This window comes from Myotis davidii, unplaced genomic scaffold, assembly GCF_000327345.1.
Source record: "Myotis davidii unplaced genomic scaffold, ASM32734v1 scaffold1012, whole genome shotgun sequence".
Classification (NCBI taxonomy): Eukaryota; Metazoa; Chordata; class Mammalia; order Chiroptera; family Vespertilionidae; genus Myotis; species Myotis davidii.
This window is the reverse complement of record NW_006283769.1, coordinates 1862088-1883909: the sequence shown is the minus strand read 5'-3', so window position 1 is coordinate 1883909 and position 21822 is coordinate 1862088. Positions and strand designations below refer to the sequence as shown.

Genomic DNA, 21822 nt, shown 5'->3' with positions numbered 1-21822 from the left:
GTGGTCTCATATGATAAAAGATGTCAATACCCTAGGTCAGTGGTCGGCAAACTGCAGCCCCTTGAGTGTGGCTCTTCCACAAAAAAAAAATACCACGTGCGGGCGTGCATATACAGTGCAATTGAAACTTCGTGGCCACACTCAAGGGGTCAAAGAGCTGCATGTGGCTCGCGAGCTGCAGTTTGCCAACCATGGCCCTAGGTATTAGAGTTTAAGAAAAATGCCTCAATATCAGATAAAATTTTAGAGACTGATTCTAATGGTGTGAAACTGAACAAAGAGAAGACTAGTGAGTCCAACTTTAAAGGTTTCTGCTTTTCAAAAATAAGTCATCAATGATATGTCCATAGCTTTCTAATCTGATAACTTTCATTTTTTACTATTATGTAGAACTGTTTGTTTGCCTTAGTTGGTGACACGGAATATAAAAATATCATTATCAGAATTTACATTTTTAAAAATATTTTTTTATTGATTTCAGAGAGGAAGGGAGAGATAGAAACATCAATGATGAGAGAGAATCATCAATCAGCTGCCTCCTGCACGTCCCCCACTGGGGATTGAGCCCACAACCCTGGCATGTGCCCTTGACTGGAATCAAACCCGGGACCTTTCAGTCTGCAGGCCAACACTCTACCCACTAAGCCAAACCAGCTAGGGCCAGAACTTACATTTTTGCTTCCACCCCATAATCTCAGTTAAAAAGCAAGAGGTTACCTTTGGAAGGGCTTATGGTCCGGATTATGGGAGTTGTCATGGGATCCCATGTAAACCCACAGTCACCTGAACATTTAGCAGGAATTCCATTAACAGAGACTTCAACCTTCAAATACATAAACACAGAGACAGAGGATAGAGATAAAGAGGTTGCAGAAGAAGATGCACAGAATTTAGAATGCACGATGAAACTCTGTTTCCTTGTTTCTTTATAAAAAGTAGTTTATTCTTCTTGGACTTTTTCTGCTTTGACACTTCATTCCTTCATTCATTTACTCAGCAGATGTAACTACTCTGTATCCGGCGCAGTTGTAAATGTTAGAATATGGAAATACAACATTGAACAAAACCTATGACATCTCTGCTGTACCAAATGTATAACCCCCTCGAGGTGAGAAAGAGAGTTGCATAGGACCATAAAAATAATTATAAAAACTAAATGCATATTATGCTCTGGTTTTAAGTGCCATGAAGATTACTCTAAGAAAAGTCACCTAAACTCCTTATATTCTAATTTTCTCATCATTAAAGTGGTAACATTAAAGATCACTACACAAAGTTTCTGCAAAGATTAAATGAAAGCATATAGTTTCAAATTCTAACAGGCAGTACTAGAGCTTAGAAATCCATTCTTTTATTATAAGGAAGATAACTTTCCCAAAGGTCATAAAATAATATTATTAAGTTGACCAACTGTGAACACTAATATTCACATGAAAATAAAGATGTTATCTCTCCTGTTTACCAGGCCTTTACTGTATTACAAACTAGCTATACATTTAAAATTATAAATGTACTGAACGTCATGAGGAAAATTTCAAAAATACCTGTGGCTGTTGGCTGGGGGTACGAAGTAGGTCTCCAAGTATGCGTTGTCTGAATAAGCCACCTTCCTTGACCTTCGTAACTGTCATATTAGCCATTTCTCCAATAATGTTGGAATCATTAACCTTTTTTTTGGACAAAATTATTTTACTAGAAAGCTCTAATGAACACACCAATTTTTCTTTTTAAATTTTAACATGGTTGAAAGTGAATAAAAGATAAGGGATGAAAAAAAAACATTCAGAACCATTTCAGTCACATTTCTTGGAAAAGGAGCATAACCTACCCAAGGAAAAAAATGCTAAAAAAATTGCACTATCAAATATTATATCAATTATAACTTGAATGAAATGACTAATGTTAGCTTGAATTTTAGAATAAAATATATCAAAGGAAAATAGTTTACTAAATTTTATTTTCTCAAAATGTTCTATGCCACTTTGACAGGTGGTGTTTTAATAATTAAAAATTTAGTCCTCTTCCCACCCAAGGGCCAGCTTTCCCACTTCTAACATTTTTCATCTCTGACTATCCTGGTTTGTTATCCACTCATGGAATTTTATGTTCTGCCAATGATAAATGTAAAACCAAATCAAAATGTACAACTTGCAAAACCCTCTACCAATATGGTAGCCTTGGGAAGTGTACACAGGCTAGCAATGAGATCAGCGTCTCCACGCTGATAACCTATGAAGTTGAAAAAGGTCATGTGTGAGCCAAAATGATGAGTAGGCAGAGGAGACTGGGCAGGAAAGAGAGAAGGCAGTAGATGCACGCACATCAGCAGAGATACCCCAGTCACTAGGGCTGTCTCAGTTGCAGAATTTTCTAATTCTACTTCCAGGCCATGTGTGTGTTTTCTAAATACCCTCCACATCTTTATGACATCCATACAGCCTACGTACGGTACATTGTACTCTGTATTTATATACCTTTTTGTTTGTTTGTTTGTTTCCTTTTCCTCTCAATCTCTTCTTTTTCTTTTTTTCCAAATGGTTTCATAAGCAGAGCTCTATTTTTTCCACCTTATGTCATGGACACATGTGGGTCTACATATGGCTGCATAGTATTGAGGGCGTGTCAGTTTAACAACCACTCTTCTATTAATTGGGATTTAGGTTTCTAGGTTTTCATTATTATAAATAATGCTGCAGCAACTAGCTTTGTGCCTATACATTTAGTATTTGCATCCTTATTTCAGTAGACTAGAGTTGTAGAGCAAAGAGTGCTGAATCACAAGGTACCGATAAGTCTTATAACTACTAAATATCCTTCAAAAAAGTTGTGCTAATTTCCTTTCTTACCCATGGAGCATGAGGGAGACTGTTTCCTCACATTCTCATCCTCATAGAAAGCATCATCTTGTTAATGTTTGACAATCTGAGTCCAGAGTCTCTTCTAGACTTCTCTCCTTCACCTAGTCGGCCTGACTTCCCTCCCCTGCCCCCTTCCACACTCTGCTCACAGGTAAGCAGATGAGAGTGTAAGCTGTGACTACCCAATGAAGATGAAAAGTCATCTTTAAAACCACAAAAGTGCCCAACGCCCCCGAACACTGCTCTCAGGCATCGTGGCAGAACCATGGACAGTGAGGCTGGTTATCCTCCCCCCCACCTTCCTAATGTACAGACTTAGTTCTGAGACTGGCCCTGCCTCGGCTTCTCCCACCCATTCCTGGCCTTTTCCCAGAAGGGATAGGGAATAACGTATGGACAACTATTCTCCGTGGCAGATAATACCTGGTCAACTTAATTTTGAACAACCTTCTCCTCAACTTCCTTTCTTTCATGTTTAGTCGATAGTTGGCATTTTCAAAAAATAAGCACAGTTTCCAATCATTTCAGACTGTGGCAGGGTGCCAATGAGCATGCATCACACAGAAGAAAACAGAAACCAAGCCAACGAGGGCACCTGTAGCAGCGCCTGCTTCCCACATGCGCTTCTCCACTTGATGTTCCATGAGTATCCAGCACAGGTTCCCTCGCGTGTAACGGAGACTCGCCCCACTCCTTCCAGGCTCTGGAGAGCAAACTGCAGATCTGCGGCCGACACCGCCGCGGGGAGGCCTGCACTCACAGAGGGAGTCAGAGTCACAACCCCAGCTCATCCTTAGAACGCATGAAATGTACCGCCCGGAAACCAACTGTCCTCCTCCGACACAGTAAAAATGAATTTGCATCCTGCTGATGTCAAGAATTTACATATTTCTTGGAAACAAAAATTACATGAGTAATGTAACTCATTATAGGCGTGGCTTAAATACTTTTCTTTTTAATATCAATTTACTTTATGGGCAACATATAAGCCATGGATATAAAAGAGAAATAAACTTTTTTTAAAAAAAATCATCACCTGGGGATATGTTTTCTTAAAATTGATGTTTAGAGAGAGAGGGAGAGAAAGAGAGAGAAAGAGAAACATTGGTCAGTTGCCTCCCATAAGAGTCCCAATGAGGGATCCAACCTGCAACCCGGTCAGGTTTGTGTCCTGCCCGGGAATGGAACCCAAAATCTTTTGGTGTATGGGATGATGCTCCAACCAATGAAGCCACTCAGCCAGGGCAAAGGAGAAACAAACTTTTAAGAATATGATATGACCTGGTATATCTGGTGAAGCAATAAATAAAATATGAGAATGTTTCCTCCCCATCTGTGGCTTGTTTCATGGGGAGAAAATATTTGCAAAACAAGTATATAATAAAGACCCATATCAAAAATATACAAAGAGTTCTTAAAAACTAAAAATAAGAAAACAAACAACCTAATTTTAAAGTAGACAAAATATGTGCAGACACCCTACCTAACGATATATTAGATAAAAAATAAACATATGAAAAGATACTTAATATCATGTCCTTAAAGAATTGCAAATTAACAGTAATAAGATAGCACTACACACCTAGTAGAAGGGCTAAAATAAATAAAATAAAATAACTGACAGTACCAAATATAACAGGATTGCTGTTACATGTAGGCCCACATGTAACAGCAATACTCATTCATGGCTGGTGTAAATGCCAAACGGTACAGTGACTTTGGAAGACAATTCGGCAGTTCCTTATAAACATAATCTTACCATATGATCCAGCAATCGCATACCTAGGTATTTAACCAATTGTGCTGGAAATATGTCCAAACCAAAACCTTCACATGAATTTTTATGGAAGTTTTTACTCATAACTGCCCCGAACTGAAAGCAATCAACACGTCCTTCAACAGGTGAATGGATAAGCTGGTACATCCACACAGTGGATATTATTCAGAGATAAAAAGAAATGAGCCATCAAACCATAAAAATATGAATATTGCTAAATGAGAAAAAATTAAATTACAATCTGGGAAAGGCAAAACCACAGGCAGTAAAAAGATCAGTGTTTGCCAACATTTCAGGGGAAGAGGGGAGAAATTAACAGGTAAAGCACAGATGATTTTTAGGGTGGTAAAACTATTCGGTACGGTTCTGTAATGGTGGATTTGTCAAACCTATGAAACTTTACAACATGAAGAATAAACCTCATGCAGGCAAATTTTAGAAAATGTGAAAATGTAATTTGTTCTGAATCATTTACCTTTACCTTAGTAAATTATGTAAATCACATAGAGAAGTGACATTAGAAAGAAATACACTAAGGTGTGCACTATGTTTGCAAAGAGCAGCACTGTCTAACTGACACATAGACCACTGTCCTGGACCTTTTTATATACCTTTGAGAATATGTCCATAAGCTTGAATGTCAAAGCTGCCACTGAGAGGTGCAGACGCTGCTTGAATTCTTTGAATACGGATCCTTGACTCCCCTGGCCAATTGCTTCCTCTGTAAACAGACTCATTCTCTGTCTCGTTGGTGATTACCTAATTTCCAAAATAAATATTGATAAGATGATTAAACACGACAATGGCGAAGATGATTTCCATTTCACCATGGTGCAATCCCGGGACACGACATAAATGAGCCTCACATATTCAGGATTCTTTAGGACATTAAGGAGAGTCACATAAATCAACACAGACCATACCTAAAGAGCTGCAATAATGAGGCCTAAGTCAACTCAGTCATCTGCGCAGCCATCAGCTGGAACCACAGTAATTCCTCATTAATTCAGAGTGTACCCTCCATCACTCAAGGAACAAATATTTATTGAGCAGGGATTCTATTCAAGATGCAGTGCTAATCACTGTGGGGAGGCAAAGAAACACGAGATGTGGCCTTGGCTATCAAAATCCTAAGGAACCTTTTTGGATAAATGCATAAGGTGACTTGAAAACTTAACTAAAAATATGAGAAAGTGAATGATCAGTACAGTGAATGATTCAGACTTGGGAAATATCTGACTAGTGTTGAGTGCCGACCAATTAACAAAAGTAACACATGCTATAAAAATTCATAAATTGTAGCTCCAATCATGAAAATTATATCCTCTTGTTTCTGATCCCTCACAGTGATCTGTTACTCTTGTGAAATTTAAAACTATTAGCCCCAATGCCCACAGAGATGATTAAATATAAGTGTCATAAGACCTATGCAAGAATGTTCCTAGCAAGTTTATTCACAATAGCTCCAGACTAGAAATAATGCAGAAGTCCATCAATAGGATAAATAAATTGTGGTATATTCACACCATGGAATACAGTAAAGCAATAAAGAAGAATGAACTGGAGCTACATGCAACACATGAATCTTACTGTATCAAATAAAGGAAGCTAGGTGCAAAAGAGTACATACTGTATTACTCATTGATATAATAAAAATAAGCAAAACTAATTAATGGTGACAAAAGTCAAAACAGGGTTATCTAGGGGTGAAAAGTAAGTGATCCAATGACAAGGAGAAGGCCCAAGGGAGTGTCTTGGGAGCTAATGACTTCATTATCTTTGATCTGAGTAGTGATTACATGAGAGCATTTACTTTGTAAAATTCGTGGAGTTCAGCAAAGTTTCAGGATATAGAATCAACACACAAAAACCAATCCCATATCTCTATACAAATAGCAAGCGTGTGGAGATAAAAATTAACAACACAAGGCCACTTACAATGCTTCAAAGAAAATGGAATACGTGTAAATCTAACAAAACATGTACTGGGTCTGACCTGAAAATTGCAAAATGATGATGAAAATAATCAAAGACCACCTAGATATGCTGATAAAAGAAAACAAGAAAGACGTAAATAAGTGGAGAGACACAATGTCTTCATGAATTGCAAGACTCAACATAATAAAGGTGTTAATTCTCTCCAAAAACAATCTAGGTTTAGTGCATTCTTATCAAAATACCAGCAAGACTTTTGTAGACATAAACAAGCTTATCCAAATTTTATATGAAAAGACACATGACTTAGGATAGCTTAAAACAATTTTTTACTAGAAGAATAAAGTGAGAGGAGTCACTATACCTAATGTTAAGACACATCTAGCTACAGTTTTCAAAAGGCTGATGTTGGTATTGGTGGAAAGATCACTTGGAGCAAAGGAACAGAACAGAGAATCCAGAAATATACTCACACAAATATACCCAACTGATTTTTGACCAAAGGGCAAAAGTAATTTAATGGAGGAAGGATAGCCTTTTCAATAAATGGTGTTGGAGCCATAGGCAAACAAATGAACCTCCACCCTATTAAAAGATATTCAATCTGTATATCAGCTATTTGTAAAGATTAAAGAGAAAGTTTACTAGATCAAAGCTAATGCTTCAGAAATAGAAAAGAAATAGTAACTTGTAAAAATTCTAGGCTCACCTGCCCAAAACTGACAGCCATCATGGGTATATTGTAACTGCAGTTATATGACGTCATGGTGACAGAATACTGGCTCGTCACACTTGACCCATTGCTTTTGGTCTGATTCACCTGAAAGTGCTTTAGAAATATCCCTTTGTTTGCTAATGCTGGGAGTCTTCTCGTTGGCATTTCTAAAGAACATAAAGTAAATGGGAAGTAAAATTGCATAGCTTCTGCTGCTGAAGAGAAAACCACCATGCAATAATATCCAGATGTCACGGAATAAGCTGTTTAAAATCAAATTTTAGAAAATACTGGCCTTGGCTATCGAAATAGCCTGGAATATAAAGCTTTACTAGTAAGTCTTCTGACCTATGAGCCTTATCAGATAAAACAAACAAACAAACAAACAAAAAAGTTTTAAATTGTTACTAAAAAGCCACCAAGCCCTAGGGTCCATGTAGCCTTCTGTGGGCCAGTTAGCTCGGCTCTGTTCCAGGTGCCACTCACTAGGACATGTGCCCCATGAGGGCAGGACCAGGATTGTCTTGTTCACTGTTCTTTCTTTAGTGCCCAACACAGTGCCTGCCACACGGTAGGTACTAAATAAACTCTAACAAACTACAACATCGATCCCTAGTACAAATCACCTATGGTCTACATGTGTTCCACCAATTATAATGTAGATTTAATTACAGCAATTTCAAAAGGAGCGACTCTAAAGCAGTAACATTTCATTTTTTACCAATTGACTCATGCTCCTGCACTTGAAAACAGTTCCCGAAACATTCCAAAACTCTGAAAAACGTTTTAAGGTAATTGTTTGGAGTTAGGTTGATTTTTTTAAAAAATCACAGCTTAACTTTAATTATTTTATTATCACAGTAGATATATATATATATATATATATATCTACTAACATGATTAGAAAAACAATATTAAGACTTTCAGAAATAAAGTTTTCACTTATCACATCATTAATTATAGCTATCAAGTCCATGAAAAGACTCAGCTCGGTCCTACTAAACAGATGTCAATATCAATGTCAATAATGCCAATATTAGCCTTTTAGGAATAGACCCCTTTCTTGGTAGTTTATTTCTCAAAAATCAAACAAAAACATGAAAATGTCACAGTTTATATATCTGTAAACAGAATCTAGGACTATAAAACCAAGTTTTTACTATAATGACAGTTTACATTATTATCCTTAGAGTAATCTTCTGGCCCTATTTATTTAAAAAATAATTTAAATAATATTATTTTGATAAAATAACTCATAAATATTTAGAGATTAATGTTTTTATCTAAACTTCTGAATATAATAATTTCCATGGTAAGAGTTTACTACACGATAGATTTAGATAGTTTAAGTAGATATGAAGTAACACAACATACCATCCCAGATTGAAATTGTAGGTGTCTGTCCAATGTATACTATATCCACATAAAAGGACTGTGATTCTGATGCTTTCTGCACACTAATCCTCTGAAGAGAAAAATTAGTCCCAGTGTATTTGGTTTGTATGAGGTCCAGAAGGTCTATGCACGTGTATGTCCAGCTGAAATATGGTTCATTAATTAGGTATACTGATCAGTTGTAAGGCTTAATGTAAACAAATACACGATAAAAAGCATTAAAATCTTAAAGAGCAAAAGGTGTTTTTTTTTTTTTTTTCTCACAAGAAGACATCAAGCATACTTCATGAGCATGGAAAAGCAACAGAAACTTACTTAACAAGGGACAGCAGACAGAAACTTACATTGCAGTAAAAGATTTAATGCTGAATCCAAATATATTTCTTTTACTTATAGCCTTGGCAGAAGCCATAGGAATGTAAAATATTCTGTAGCAACAGCTAAGGGAACTAAGGAACCGTGGTTTGGTGTAGAACAAGACAGAAGGAGGCTGGAAGGAAGGGGTAAAATGGGGGGAAATGGGAGACATCTGTAATACTACCAACAATAAAATATTTTTTAAAAATAAAAAGTAAATAAATGGGTGGTGCTCTAAATTAAAAAAAAAAAAATGAAGTAAACTATTTTAGTAAAAAATGCCAGGGACAGAAAAGTAAACTCAGTCCAATATTAAGAAGCAAAACTAGATCTTGATATTACTTTCAAAGAACTCACTGCAGTTGCATTGTCTACTGTTCTAAGTGACAAAAAAAAAGTGCTGAGTTATTTATAGTCAGTACCTTCCAAGTGTGTAATTTAGATTCAGATTTTCTATTAAATACTAACTGCATTAGAATCTCATAAATTGCAATTAAGCAATTCTGCTATGAGAGTTTACAAGAAAGAGATAAATGCTGCCATTCCAAATGACTAAGCATAGTTTAATAGATATCTTCATATCAGCTGCTACTGTAGTTATTAACTGTCTATTTGTTTGGGTATTCTCTATTCTCATTTCCTTCATGGTTTGCAAATTCATCATGGGATCCACCTGTGGTGCATCAAAGCTTAGAACTACATCAGATTTAGAAAATTATATGCAGAACTACATGAAGTCTTTTAAATTAATAAAAGTACTTAGGTCCTCTAAGTAGAATTCTACAAATTCTATGATTCCAAAGTTTTAAAAATTCCTTAGAAAATTTGGTATACTTAACAGTTTATCATTGTTTCATTATTTAAAGGGTCATGGGTGATGGTGCCACTAGACCAATTTTTATTTTCATAATCAATAGATTTAATTTTGGCACAACATTTCTGTTAGAAAGAGCCTATAGAAGACAAGAAAATTGCAGTTAGGCCCATGGTGTACATGATTTCTCAAAAATAATAAGCAAACAAATAAGAAATGGGCTTATCTTCATAGTTTATACACTGTAGTATCATTTAAGTTTTCAAATTCATAATGTAACTTACCTGTTTCCATAAGCAAAACTATATGTAAATAGTACATCAGTGCTTCTAGTAATCTTGCTTTTGTCTTGGTATTGAAATTTTAGACCAATATAATTTGCCAGGAATCCTTTGTGTGCTAAACATAACTACATAGAAAATAAGAAAAAATATAAGTAAAAATATCTTATCATTAAATTGTTTTGTAGCAATTCAAATTAAGTCAATCCAATCCAATAAATATATATTGAGCATTTTCCATAAAAATTTATCAGAAGGAAAAATTAATTTCAGCCAATTAGGTGCAGAAGAACTGGGGAAGATTTTCAGAAGAGGAAATGAAGTTAAAATGACCTTACAATTAATGAATATTTCTTTATATATATCTTTAGATATGGTTTCCTTAAAAAAAAAAAGGAACTAATTCATGCCTTATAGTCGTCAAGCTACATAAGAATTAGGTCCCACTCTAACTGAACTCTTCAGTGAATTTAAAAGACAGAAGGGAGAGAAACATTTGGATAGATTGAAGTGTGAATGCAACTGAGCATTTAGAGATGAAGTTGTCACTGCAAAATAGTGATTAAATACCAGTTTTAATGGTCTACAAAACCTTAAAAATGCCAAATATATTTAGAACTACCAACTTCAGAACATTTGCTACAATTTGAGAATTTTGAAACAAGACAAAGGGTAAATCTATAATTGCTAGACTTTAATACCGATCCTAAAATTGCCATTTCTTCTTCTCAGAATCTTCTTTTACTTTTCCCCGATTAGATACCCGAGATCACTCTATGATGCCTATCCATTTTTGTTTCTTCTTAATTAATGAAGCAATATTGAAAATAACATATATCTATTTGTTTTAGTACTTAAAATGGGTGCAAATAATTTTTTAAAAATAGGAGATAAAGAAGAATACGTGTGGGTGGTACTGCATATTATTTTAATTTCTTGTTTTGAGAATCACAAGAAGAGGAAATCATAAGCGCCCAGAGAGTGAACCACAGAGCCTGTCCAACGTGACATGATTTCACATGACAAGCACTTTTCCTTGTCTTAAAATTTCATGAAATTTTATTACCAAGGGATTTTACAAATTTAATTAGCATCTCATTTTGTTGAGCTTACCTGATTATAAGGAAATAAAGAAATGTCTCCATATGGTAGTCTGTTTGGTTTAACATCTGCTGAGTCGAAAAGAACAGCTGGGTTTTTCAGGGAATAACGACCACAGTAAGCATCAGTTTCAGCTGTCTTCTGCCCTCTATTAATGTGATCCTGCAGAAACAATAATATTTCAAATGAAAACATGATTGATGGGCCTGCTTTGTTCCCCAGCATCTCCACCCAAGCCTTTCAAGTTCTGACTCAGATCCCATTGCTTCCCAAATTACTGTAACTTGAAATGTTCTCTCTTTGAAATTCTAAAGCCCTCCCCCTCTATCGCTCATTTGGACCCATAATCACATAATCCCTTGTAACTATATTTCCCAAATCCTATCTTTCCCCCATATTATGAACCCCTTAATGATATGGAATCCTTCCTTTCACAAATGTTTATTCCGTGTTCACTGTGGGCCAGGTCTTTGTTTGTTTATGAATTTTTTTGTTTTTGTTTTTTGTTTAATCTTCGGGGTTCCAGTGGGGAACACTATCCCTAAACACAGAAGCCTACAACACAGTGGTTCTCAACCTGTGGGTCGCGACCTCTTTGGGGGTTGAATGACCCTTTCACAGGGGTAGCCTAAGACCATCGGAAAACACATATATAATTACATACTGTTTTGTGATTAATCACTATGCTTTAATTATGTTCAATTTGTAACAATGAAATTGGGGGTCATCACAACATGAGGAACTGTATTAAAGGGTCGCGGCATTAGGAAGGTTGAGAACCACTGCATAACAGTTTGTAAGAAGGAACCAAGGGTTATAAAACCAAGGCTGAAGGGAGGCCTCTAACTCACATAAAAGCATCAAGAAAAATGACAGAGAAAGTGGCACATGAGGTGTCTTTAAAGATAAAAAGGAGTTATTTAAAAGGAAAAGGGGCCAAGGAGCTTCAGAAAAGGGTAAAATACATGCAGAGAAGCAGGGATGTTACAAAGCAGTGCTGTGAAATTCAAATTGTCAAGGTAGGGTAGAGCAAAGAATGTGTGTTGTGATGAATGAAAGATGAAGGAAGGAAGTGTAATGTTAATTATTTGTGTAATTCCCATGGCTGCAAGTACTGCATCCAGGATAGGAGAACCCAAATAGATGTAGACTTGTTAAATTCAGTTGAAAACGTAATAGAGCAGAGTGATGTGCTATGCAAGGGAAGTGATGTGCTATGCAATGATGCCCTGCTACAAACTATATCCTCTGAAGCCAATGAGAAAAAGGGATATACTCTGCATCCAAGTGAAGAAAACAATCAAAAACTCGATCTTATATTTGCCTACATTCTATTGTTCAAGAAAACTCATGGGTGCTACAAACTATATCCTCTGAAGCCAATGAGAAAAAGGGATATACTCTGCATCCAAGTGAAGAAAACAATAAAAAACTCTATCGATCTTATATTTGCCTACAATCCTATTGTTCAAGAAAATTCATGGTCAGTGGAAATACTGCTTTCACAAATGAATTGTTTTACAATCCAAAGAGATGTTAGGACAGACCTTACCATAACATTACGTTTGTAATTTGACTTTGAGTGATAGGGAATTAATGCTAGTTCAAAAAAGAAATGACAAAATTCCAGACATTTACATGAATTCTTATTTGGTCACTTCCACAATTCATTAAACATTCCGTACCATGTTAAAATCAGTTTCGTAATCTCTGAAGTATTTCACAACAAATCCTTCTTCCAAATCTGCAATTTGCGGTGGACACTTAGCGCTAACCATCTCTTCCACTGCTGCCTGAAACTAAATTAACAACAGGAACTTTAGTAACTTCTTTTTCATGAAGAGTTAGAACATTAGTAATTCTACTGCTAATTCTACTAATTAGTTACAACATATTCATATAATTCCCATATTTTAGTAATAATTACGGGATCATTAACTTAATAATATGTGATCATTTTAGTGTCCTATGTCTTTTTCAAGAGTTCTAATTTAGAATGGCAATAACCACATCTAATTGGCTAATATTAGCTTACTTGGTTATTACTGAGGTAGACATATTTGTTCAATAGTTTTTAAAAAGACAATGAGGCAAACCTAAATAAATTAGCACCCAATTTAACAGACTCCAAATGAATAGTTTTCCCAAATTAACTCAAAATTGACTAGGGGGGAAAAACTGTATAATCTAATGCACTGTTTTTCAAAAGAAGAGATATAGATACTGAAAGCCTGTAATTAAGACGATGTAAAAAATAATAAATAATTCTGAATATACAGGAATCAGTTCACCTTCATGAGGTCTCCTGGAATTTCCAGATTGTTTCTTTGGCAATGCACAGATATAAATGATGTTCAGAACTAAGGGCTTGGGATGACAGGTAATCTTTAATCTTCAAACAAATATTAACTTAAACTCATTGTACAGGTAATTGTCAAAATTCAGTAACTCACAATAAAGATCCTCTCTTCACGAAAAGTTGCCCATATCGAGATACGCTGGATTCTGTTGGTACAGATCTAAGAAATTCCCTTTTGTTCCCAATCTTTGTGTTATTTCCTCCCTTCTCTGCTCACTATTGGTTGCCTCCAATCCATCATGCCAAGTAGGAGAGTATTTCTAGTACTTAAAGCGTGGTTGTTTTTTAATAGAAAGGTGATGCCTACATGGTTTTATGTTTAAAATATTAACACAGAGCATACATGAACCAGGAGATCATGGTTCGATTCCCAGGCAAACATGCCTAGGTGGCAGGCTCAGTCCTTAGTAGGGGGTCTGCAGGAGGCAGCCGATGAATGATTCTCTCCCATCATTGATGTTTCTATCTCTCGACCCTTCTCCCTTCCTCTCTGAAATCAATGAAAATGTATTTTTTTTAAAAAAAATATCAATAGTAGAACACAAACTTTTAAAAATTGGTTTTATTTGGAGTTCCAGTATCACAAAATAAAAATGAACAAGGAAAATGCAGGGCCTTCAGTCTGATCTATAAGTAAGTTGCTGGGAGAACAAGGATAACCATATTTTTGTGTGTATAGTGTTCTGACAATCTAACTTTGTGGTAATTTTTAGAACTTCAATTCCGGTTAAATGAAATTCTTCAACCTCCATCCAACAACCAAATTAACAATTTCATAAAATGAGACAAATGTTGAAGCAACATTTTACTTACATGAATGGGGAAATAATGATTGCCTGAAGAAAAGTAAACTCACACACATTCAGGGGCCTATTTCCTGAGCGAGATATCCCAAACCCAAATTTGTTGCTAGAATTGGTTGTAAGACTCGAAAATATGAAAGATTAATAAGTTAACAGCTATTACTTGAAAGAAAAAGCATAGCGAGAGCAAATAATTTTGGAAAATGTTGCATTAAACATAGGTGAACTAGTGTTTTGTTTGTTTCTCACTGCAAGATTCCTCAGGGATTTTAATATTTTTATAAATTCTGTCAATCTTCAAGGAGAAGCCGTGGTAAACAGTGTTTCCCACCTGGATTGGACCACAGAGTTCTTTCATCCTGCAAGATCTGGCCAGACCTGTATCTTCTAAGCAAATTTAAATTTACATTTCATTTCCAGAATGAATATCTTCACTGATGTTTTGCTAATTTATAAAAGGCTATTATACTGATAATGTGTTTGTAGAATAGATCGTGTATGTCTCATGCATTAGAGTTAGACATTCCTTGAAAATACAATAGGAATTTCAATTACAGTAGGAAACAATTAACCATTTAATTTCTACTGTTTCTAAAATCGATCAAGGCTGTGAATCCAATTTTTTCCCCTCTGTCATTTTGGGTCGCTTTTACCTTTTTCAGCAGAGTGGCACAGCATATAAATTTGTTTCCTAGAAAAAAACTTTAGAGACCTGCAAAATGAAATACATGCTTACCTCTAGTTGATATAAAGGTTACCGTGTAAACATAACTTTGGGGATTTTGCGTTCTTGTTACTTGAACTGTATCCGGTTTTAAAGACCAGAGGTCATTTAGGGCTGACTGCAGTATGAGGTCAGAAGCATCAGCAGGTAGCAAGGCTTGGATGCATTTAGGAAAAATATGAAAAAGGAGAAGAGTTGAAATCTTTCTGCACTACCAACAATGATGTCATATAGTTGTTTTCTTTAAAAATCACTCATAGTCTGCGCCATATGTCGTCACTTAATGTGCTCTGAAATTGATTCAAGCTCAACAATATTGACTAATTAATTGGATTATGGTCTCTTGAGGACCGGGCTCATATTTTATTGTTTTAATATTCCCATAGCAATAAGCATTGTATTTGGCTTATTGTATTTACTGACTGAAACAATTAACAGAAAGAGCAAAATTTATTTTCCAAGGATCTATTACAAAATATAGAAATACGACGTTTTTATTAACAGATAATTAGGGTCTCGTGGGTCTATCACTTAATTTGAGAAATTGAAAGCAATGTGCTGCTTCCCTGCAGTGATGAATTTAATTTCTGTTAACTTATACCTGTGAGTCACAGATATATAAAATCCTTGTGTGCACTTAGATGTGTATTTACCATGATCCTTATAGGAGACAATGATAGTATGTACCGTATTTTAAGTGTTTTTATTGATGCCATTTTCTATCCCAGTCTGAAAGCTTTTCTCTATATTTTTCTGCTTTTTTTTTGTCTAGTATGCTATTAAAACCGAATTTGACTACAGCAAATACCTCTCTATAATTACATGTACACACAAAGAGAAAGAAAATCTCCCTTACTATTTATCACTTACCTGTTTTTTCCATGTTGTAAGTTAATCTATATTGGTAAAGGGAGCAGGAACCGACTTCTATACATGGGCTGGTTACCGTGATCCTCTGAACTTCCTTGATGGCATTAGTTGTTTCCCAGTTTTCCAATGTTATAACCTACTTCCCAATTTAAAAAATATATTTACTATACAAAACATTTTTAAGATATATTAATTAAGCTATGCAAAGCCTTTTTATTGCTCTATTTTATTGCAAATGATAACCTTTTTAAATTTAATTTAATTTATTTATTTATTGTTAATCCTCACCCAAGGATATTTTTTCTATTGCTTTTCAGAGAGAGAATGGGAGGGAAGAAGGGAAGAGAGAAGAAGACAGAGAGAGAGAGAGAGAGAGAGAGAGAGAGAGATTGGCTGTCTCCAGCAAGCTCCTCAACCAGGTACTTGTCCTTGACCGGGAATCAAAGCCATGACCCTTTGGTGCTTGGGCCAACACTCTAACCCAGGGGTGGGCAAACTTTTTGACTCGAGGGCCACAATGGGTTCTTAAACTGGACCGGAGGGCCGGAACAAAAGCATGGATGGAGTGTTTGTGTAAACTAATATAAATTCAAAGTAAACATCATTACATAAAAGGGTACGGTCTTTTTTTTTTAGTTTTATTCATTTCAAATGGGCTGGATCCGGCCTGCGGGCCGTAGTTTGCCCACGGCTGCTCTAACCATTTAGTCACACTGGCCAGGGCTTAACGTTTACATTTCATGAAGTAACAGCCTCTTTAGTTTATAATACAGATACTCCAGGCCACAATTCAATAATTTTCCAAAATTGCTTTCCCCCAAAACAGTATCTTATTTAGTAAAAGGAATAACCAAATAGAGCTCCTGTCTGTGAACATTTTCTTTCTAGACAGTGGAGCTATAATCATAGCAAACCTGAACTTCCTGGACAATTGCTGACTGGGATTGAATAACTTGTTCTTCGTTCACTGCATCTTCTGTTTGTTGTTCGGTGTAGACATTTCCATACTGGTACAGTCCAACATCAACAAAAGCACTCAGTCTATACTCCTGTAGCAAGATTTCAATGTAATATCTGGAAAATAGAGTAACTAATAAATATAACGTTTTCTCTTCAGAGCACTTGTCATGAGTTCTTTTTATTAATAAATAAAATTTCAACACTTATTATATAAAACATTGCCTGCTCATTGATTTATATTGCAATATCCCTGATTTTAAATATTAAACTACTAAAAGCTTCATAGTAGTTTGCTAAAATGAAATGAATTGTGTAAGATATCTGCATTAGTAAAGAGTTGTTCCCATTCATACTAATTCATTCAGTTTCGTTAATAAATAATTATCAAAAAACATACTATTTCCTATCCTCAACTATCTTAAAACAAAATCACACTGCATCTTATAACACAAAGATCCTGGCATAAAGTACGGAGGACATGCAGAAGTTAAGCATTTTAGTGTGTATAAGCAAATGGCAGGCAGACACGTGATATCGTATATATTTATATATGCCTCAGGAAACCTTTACTAATTAGATTGACTATGTCCCCTCCCCGCCCCCCCACAAGTCAGATGGGATTCACAACTTATATTTGGAATTCTTGATTGCTGAGGCCCCGTGCCCACCATTCAACTGCTTATCCAGGATAAGGCATTCGTTGACCAGCTGTTACAGGTCAGTGCAAAGCTACTGCTTCCCTACCTGAATCTCTAGCAATGTTCTCATTGCTCCCATCTTTGGAGGGGACTGCTGGGTGTCCCTCTGACTTGCCTCAGTCATTATACACATACTCTTATATATGGAGAATAAGTATCTTTAGTTCATGGAAGACTGAGTGAGGGGCATTTATCAGCTCTCATCTGTCTAGAATGATGGGGCTCTGGGTCACCCCCGTTATAGAACTGATATCGGAGGATTGCATCCGGCTCTTGGCTGCCCTGAGGACCTGTTTGCCAGCTCTACCAAAGTGAGGCGGACAACACGAATGGGCAGGACTCAACGAAGAACCATTCAATTCTATATCCTCACCTGGCAGCTTAAAAATACTTATTAGGCACTAATATGAATACTTTACAGACATTATTATATTGAATCTTCACAAAATCCTATAAAACATATATTATCCTTATTCTCTGTTCCTATGATAACAGAGACTAAAAGAGTTTTAAAAATTGAAAGATTATTTGAAATAGTAACTGAGGTACGATTCAAAGTAGAACAGGGTGACCAAAGAGACATGCACTTCACGATGAGGCTACATCATCTGAGTAGAATGAACTATGAGCTACCTTTGGAAAACCCTCAGGGACCTCTGTGCAATAAAGCAGCTAGCGTGGCCTCAGTCTCAGAATTCACAGCCACCATGCTGAGCGCAGTGTGTAAATTCCAAGCTAGTGTCGCAGGAGCACAGAGACCAGGCAGCAGATGCATTTGGAGTCGCTTTCAAGCGAGCCCTGTGTTCCTGCCAAGCTGGTAAACTGAACTCATTTTCCAAGGCCAAGGCAAAGCCTGCAGGTGAATTGACACTGAGGAGCTGCAGGGATTAATTAGGTACTCCATTTTCCCTGAAATGGTCCAGTGATCTTGGTTTAAAAAGGAAATGTTTAGGAATGTAAAGAAGTGAAGGTAGAAGGAGGAGGAGAAAAAGAATGGAATTGCTTTCCACATATCACTGTGGCCAAGACCTCAGGGAGAACACTGTGTGATTGCTCCCAGACCAGTGATCCCTACCCTCTGTCCAGCTCCACCAGATCTTCATGGTGCTGCCTAGGAGCCAAATCTCATCAATGTCTAGAAGGGTGATATGGTAGAATAATAAATCAATAAATAAAACTCCACCCAGCAAGAAGTGAAATCTATTTTTTCATCCTTCAATCTATGTTTGGCCAATTGCTTTGGCTGATGGGATACTAGGAAATGTGACAGAGAGTCTTGAAAAGTAAATGTGCATTAGGAATTGCCCTCTTTCCTGCTGGGGAGCCATTCAATCATTGCGACAAGTCTGGGCTATAATCTCCTGGAAGATCAGAGACCATGTGGAGGGGAACATCTGGGTTAACTAATTCCAAGTGCATTAAGTGAGGCTCCAGATATGTAAGCGAAGCCATCCTATGCCATCAATCCCCAACTAAAGCAGCCGGCACCAAAAGAACTGCCCAGCCAATCACAAAATTGGGTTGCTTCAAGCTACTCAAGTTTGGGGAGTGGTTTCTTATGCAGCAAATGCTAACAGATACAAGTGATAAATGGAAAATGATCTCAATGAATCTCTTGATGTTCTTCATGTAACTTAGCTATTTTAAATATATCATGCATTTTATCTCCCTGTTTTCTAGGAATCTTGAATGATTTTTTTGAATGACATTATCTGCTCTTTGAATAGTACCTTCATCTTCTCTCTGCACTCGACCTTTGAACACTAAGTGATATACTTCTTAAGAACAGGCAGTGTATTTTGATATCCTTTGTATTAAATTTCCAATACCTGGCCCAGGATCTTGAATAAATGATTGAATAACAAATATGTGTTAACTATGGCACCAATCATGTGGTTTTGTAATTTTTTCCTAGCAATATTCAAGAGCTCAGGTTTCTGTAGAAGCAGAGAAATTCGATGGCCTGATAGACTGAATGGTCTTAGTGAAAAAATAAAGATGGAACTAAGTATATCTCACAAAGTTATAATTTCAGCAACAGGGATCATTTAGTTGTCAAATTTCCCTGATTATCGTAATGCCAATATACTTCGAATATAAAACGAAATTTATTAAAACTACAGAGGCTAACCAATTACAAATTAAGCCAGTAAACTAATATCACTTTCACCAATAAAAATAAATTGAAAATATATTTAGACACAAACTTATAATTTTTAAATACCACACAGTAATTTAAAGAAAAAACCTTACTCTTTTCCTTTCTGAAGATGAATGTCATCGGATCTTTGTGTTGGACTGGAAAAATAGCTGTTGGCATTGGAAGAATGATATGCAATCCTTATCTTATTCCAAAGGGAGAGGGGGAGGAAGAGATGGAGAGAGAGAATATTAGTAAACCTTTTCAGCACTTACTATTTATTACTTCGGTAAGTCTTTGCACTTTTATGACTAGAAAAATGTGAAGCTACTTTATATTTTTTTCTAAGAACTGTTACCCATGATTAAATGGAATTTAAATAATTACCAAAGCTCATTTCATTTCTTTTGCCCTAACATCAGCCCCGCTATACCAAACATACTGCACAGACCACAGCTTTTCCACAATTAAAACTGCAAGAGAAAATAGACACGCAGCAGGAGAACGGCTTTGATTGTCTAATAAAATGTTCTTTTGCTCTGAAGAGAACTTCAAGGGATTTAATCCAAATGAGATCATTAAAATATGTCTGAAAGATCACTAAGTGGGTCTGCATCCTAAAATGAGAAGGCTGTGGGTTCCCATTGGGAATAACTATACCATTTTTGGAGGAAGCATACTGGAAAGCTATGATAAAATTGGAATTCATATATCACAGGTAGCATATACATCATGTGAGCAGTTGGATGATCTTTGCATACATATTGAGTCATAAAATGTTCTTTTGATTTGATCTAATAGTTTCACACTTATGAAATTACCTTAGGGAGCAATCTAAAATACAGAATAATTTCATGACACATGTTTGATAAGATATTATTTGTGGTCATAAAAATCAAAAGTAAGGCACTTACCAGTATGGAGAGAGTAACCTAAGCTTAGTAAAACCATGCAATAACATACTATTCAGTCATTAAGATGGTGTTATATAAATTATTTAATAACATGTTGACATACTAATGCATGACAAAAGAGGACTATGAAATTGGATGCACTATCCTATTTATGTAAAGAACAAAACAGAGATATAATGAAATGACAAATTTAAATTTCACAAGTGACTAAAAGTATGGCAAAATAGTTTTTATTCTTTTCCAAAATTTTCTCTGTTATAGTTATAATTCCTTCATAATAAAAACGAATTTCAATTGTAAAGGACTCATACGTGTTTTTCCCATGAAAGAGAAAATTTAGGTATGGGAGAGCATTTTATTTTAGATAATGGATTCTCTATAATAACTTTATAGGTAGTTCATAATACACATGTTAAAAATAGCCAAGAATCCAGCCACATGAAAAAATATGCCATGAATTCTTTAATATAATTTATTGGCTTACAATAAATTATATAGATTACATATAAAGATTATCATATATATTGTTTTAATTATATCAAAGATTACCTTTGTCTCTCCTACCTTATCTTCTGGAAGCCCAGTCTGGCTGAAATAAATTGCATAGCGGTCATCACCTTTGATGTAGAATCTATAAACATCAGAATCCGGAGCCACCAAAAATCCACTGAAGCGTGCTACAAATGTGTCTTGCTCCACGGGCCAAATATAGGAAGCTGAATCTACCCAACTGGCACCCATGTAGCCTGGCGTCTTTTCAGTGTATTCAAGTATCTCTTCAAGATGCACTGGCCGACTATTATTCCATACCTCAAGCTTAAGACCTCTCCCACCTGAACATAAAATAAAAGAAGCCTTTCATCAGAATTTTGATATGGTGTCTGAATGGCCTTCTGTTTGGGTGTGGTTATAGATGTTCTATTTCAACTCATATTTTTACAACATGTGTGTAATTAAAACAGTTACCACATGTTCCTGTATCTAAAGGATATAGTGCTGTTAAGACCATCTGCAATTTATTATGACTTCACTTCTCTGCATCTCAGGTTCCACATATGTAAAATGGGAGTAATCTACTATTTGTATGGATGCTGTGGGGATTAGATTATAAGAGATATGCA

The 21822-nt window shown here is 35.9% G+C and overlaps 1 protein-coding gene across 1 annotated transcript in view; it reads right to left on the bottom strand.

The window, feature by feature from the left end:
* Nucleotides 1-21822, bottom strand: part of PKHD1L1 (polycystic kidney and hepatic disease 1 (autosomal recessive)-like 1) — a 121894-nt gene that overhangs the window by 73399 nt on the left and 26673 nt on the right. Inside the window, exons 13-27 of the mRNA XM_015566133.1 lie at nucleotides 21266-21534; nucleotides 19901-19992; nucleotides 16904-17063; nucleotides 15990-16125; nucleotides 15132-15275; nucleotides 14406-14428; nucleotides 12919-13032; nucleotides 11246-11395; nucleotides 10136-10260; nucleotides 8660-8823; nucleotides 7280-7452; nucleotides 5247-5394; nucleotides 3454-3608; nucleotides 1545-1667; nucleotides 718-823 (exon numbers count right to left, since the gene is read on the bottom strand). Of these exons, the coding sequence (XP_015421619.1) occupies nucleotides 718-823; nucleotides 1545-1667; nucleotides 3454-3608; nucleotides 5247-5394; nucleotides 7280-7452; nucleotides 8660-8823; nucleotides 10136-10260; nucleotides 11246-11395; nucleotides 12919-13032; nucleotides 14406-14428; nucleotides 15132-15275; nucleotides 15990-16125; nucleotides 16904-17063; nucleotides 19901-19992; nucleotides 21266-21534 (2082 nt within the window). The remainder of the gene's footprint in view (nucleotides 1-717; nucleotides 824-1544; nucleotides 1668-3453; nucleotides 3609-5246; nucleotides 5395-7279; nucleotides 7453-8659; nucleotides 8824-10135; nucleotides 10261-11245; nucleotides 11396-12918; nucleotides 13033-14405; nucleotides 14429-15131; nucleotides 15276-15989; nucleotides 16126-16903; nucleotides 17064-19900; nucleotides 19993-21265; nucleotides 21535-21822) is intronic.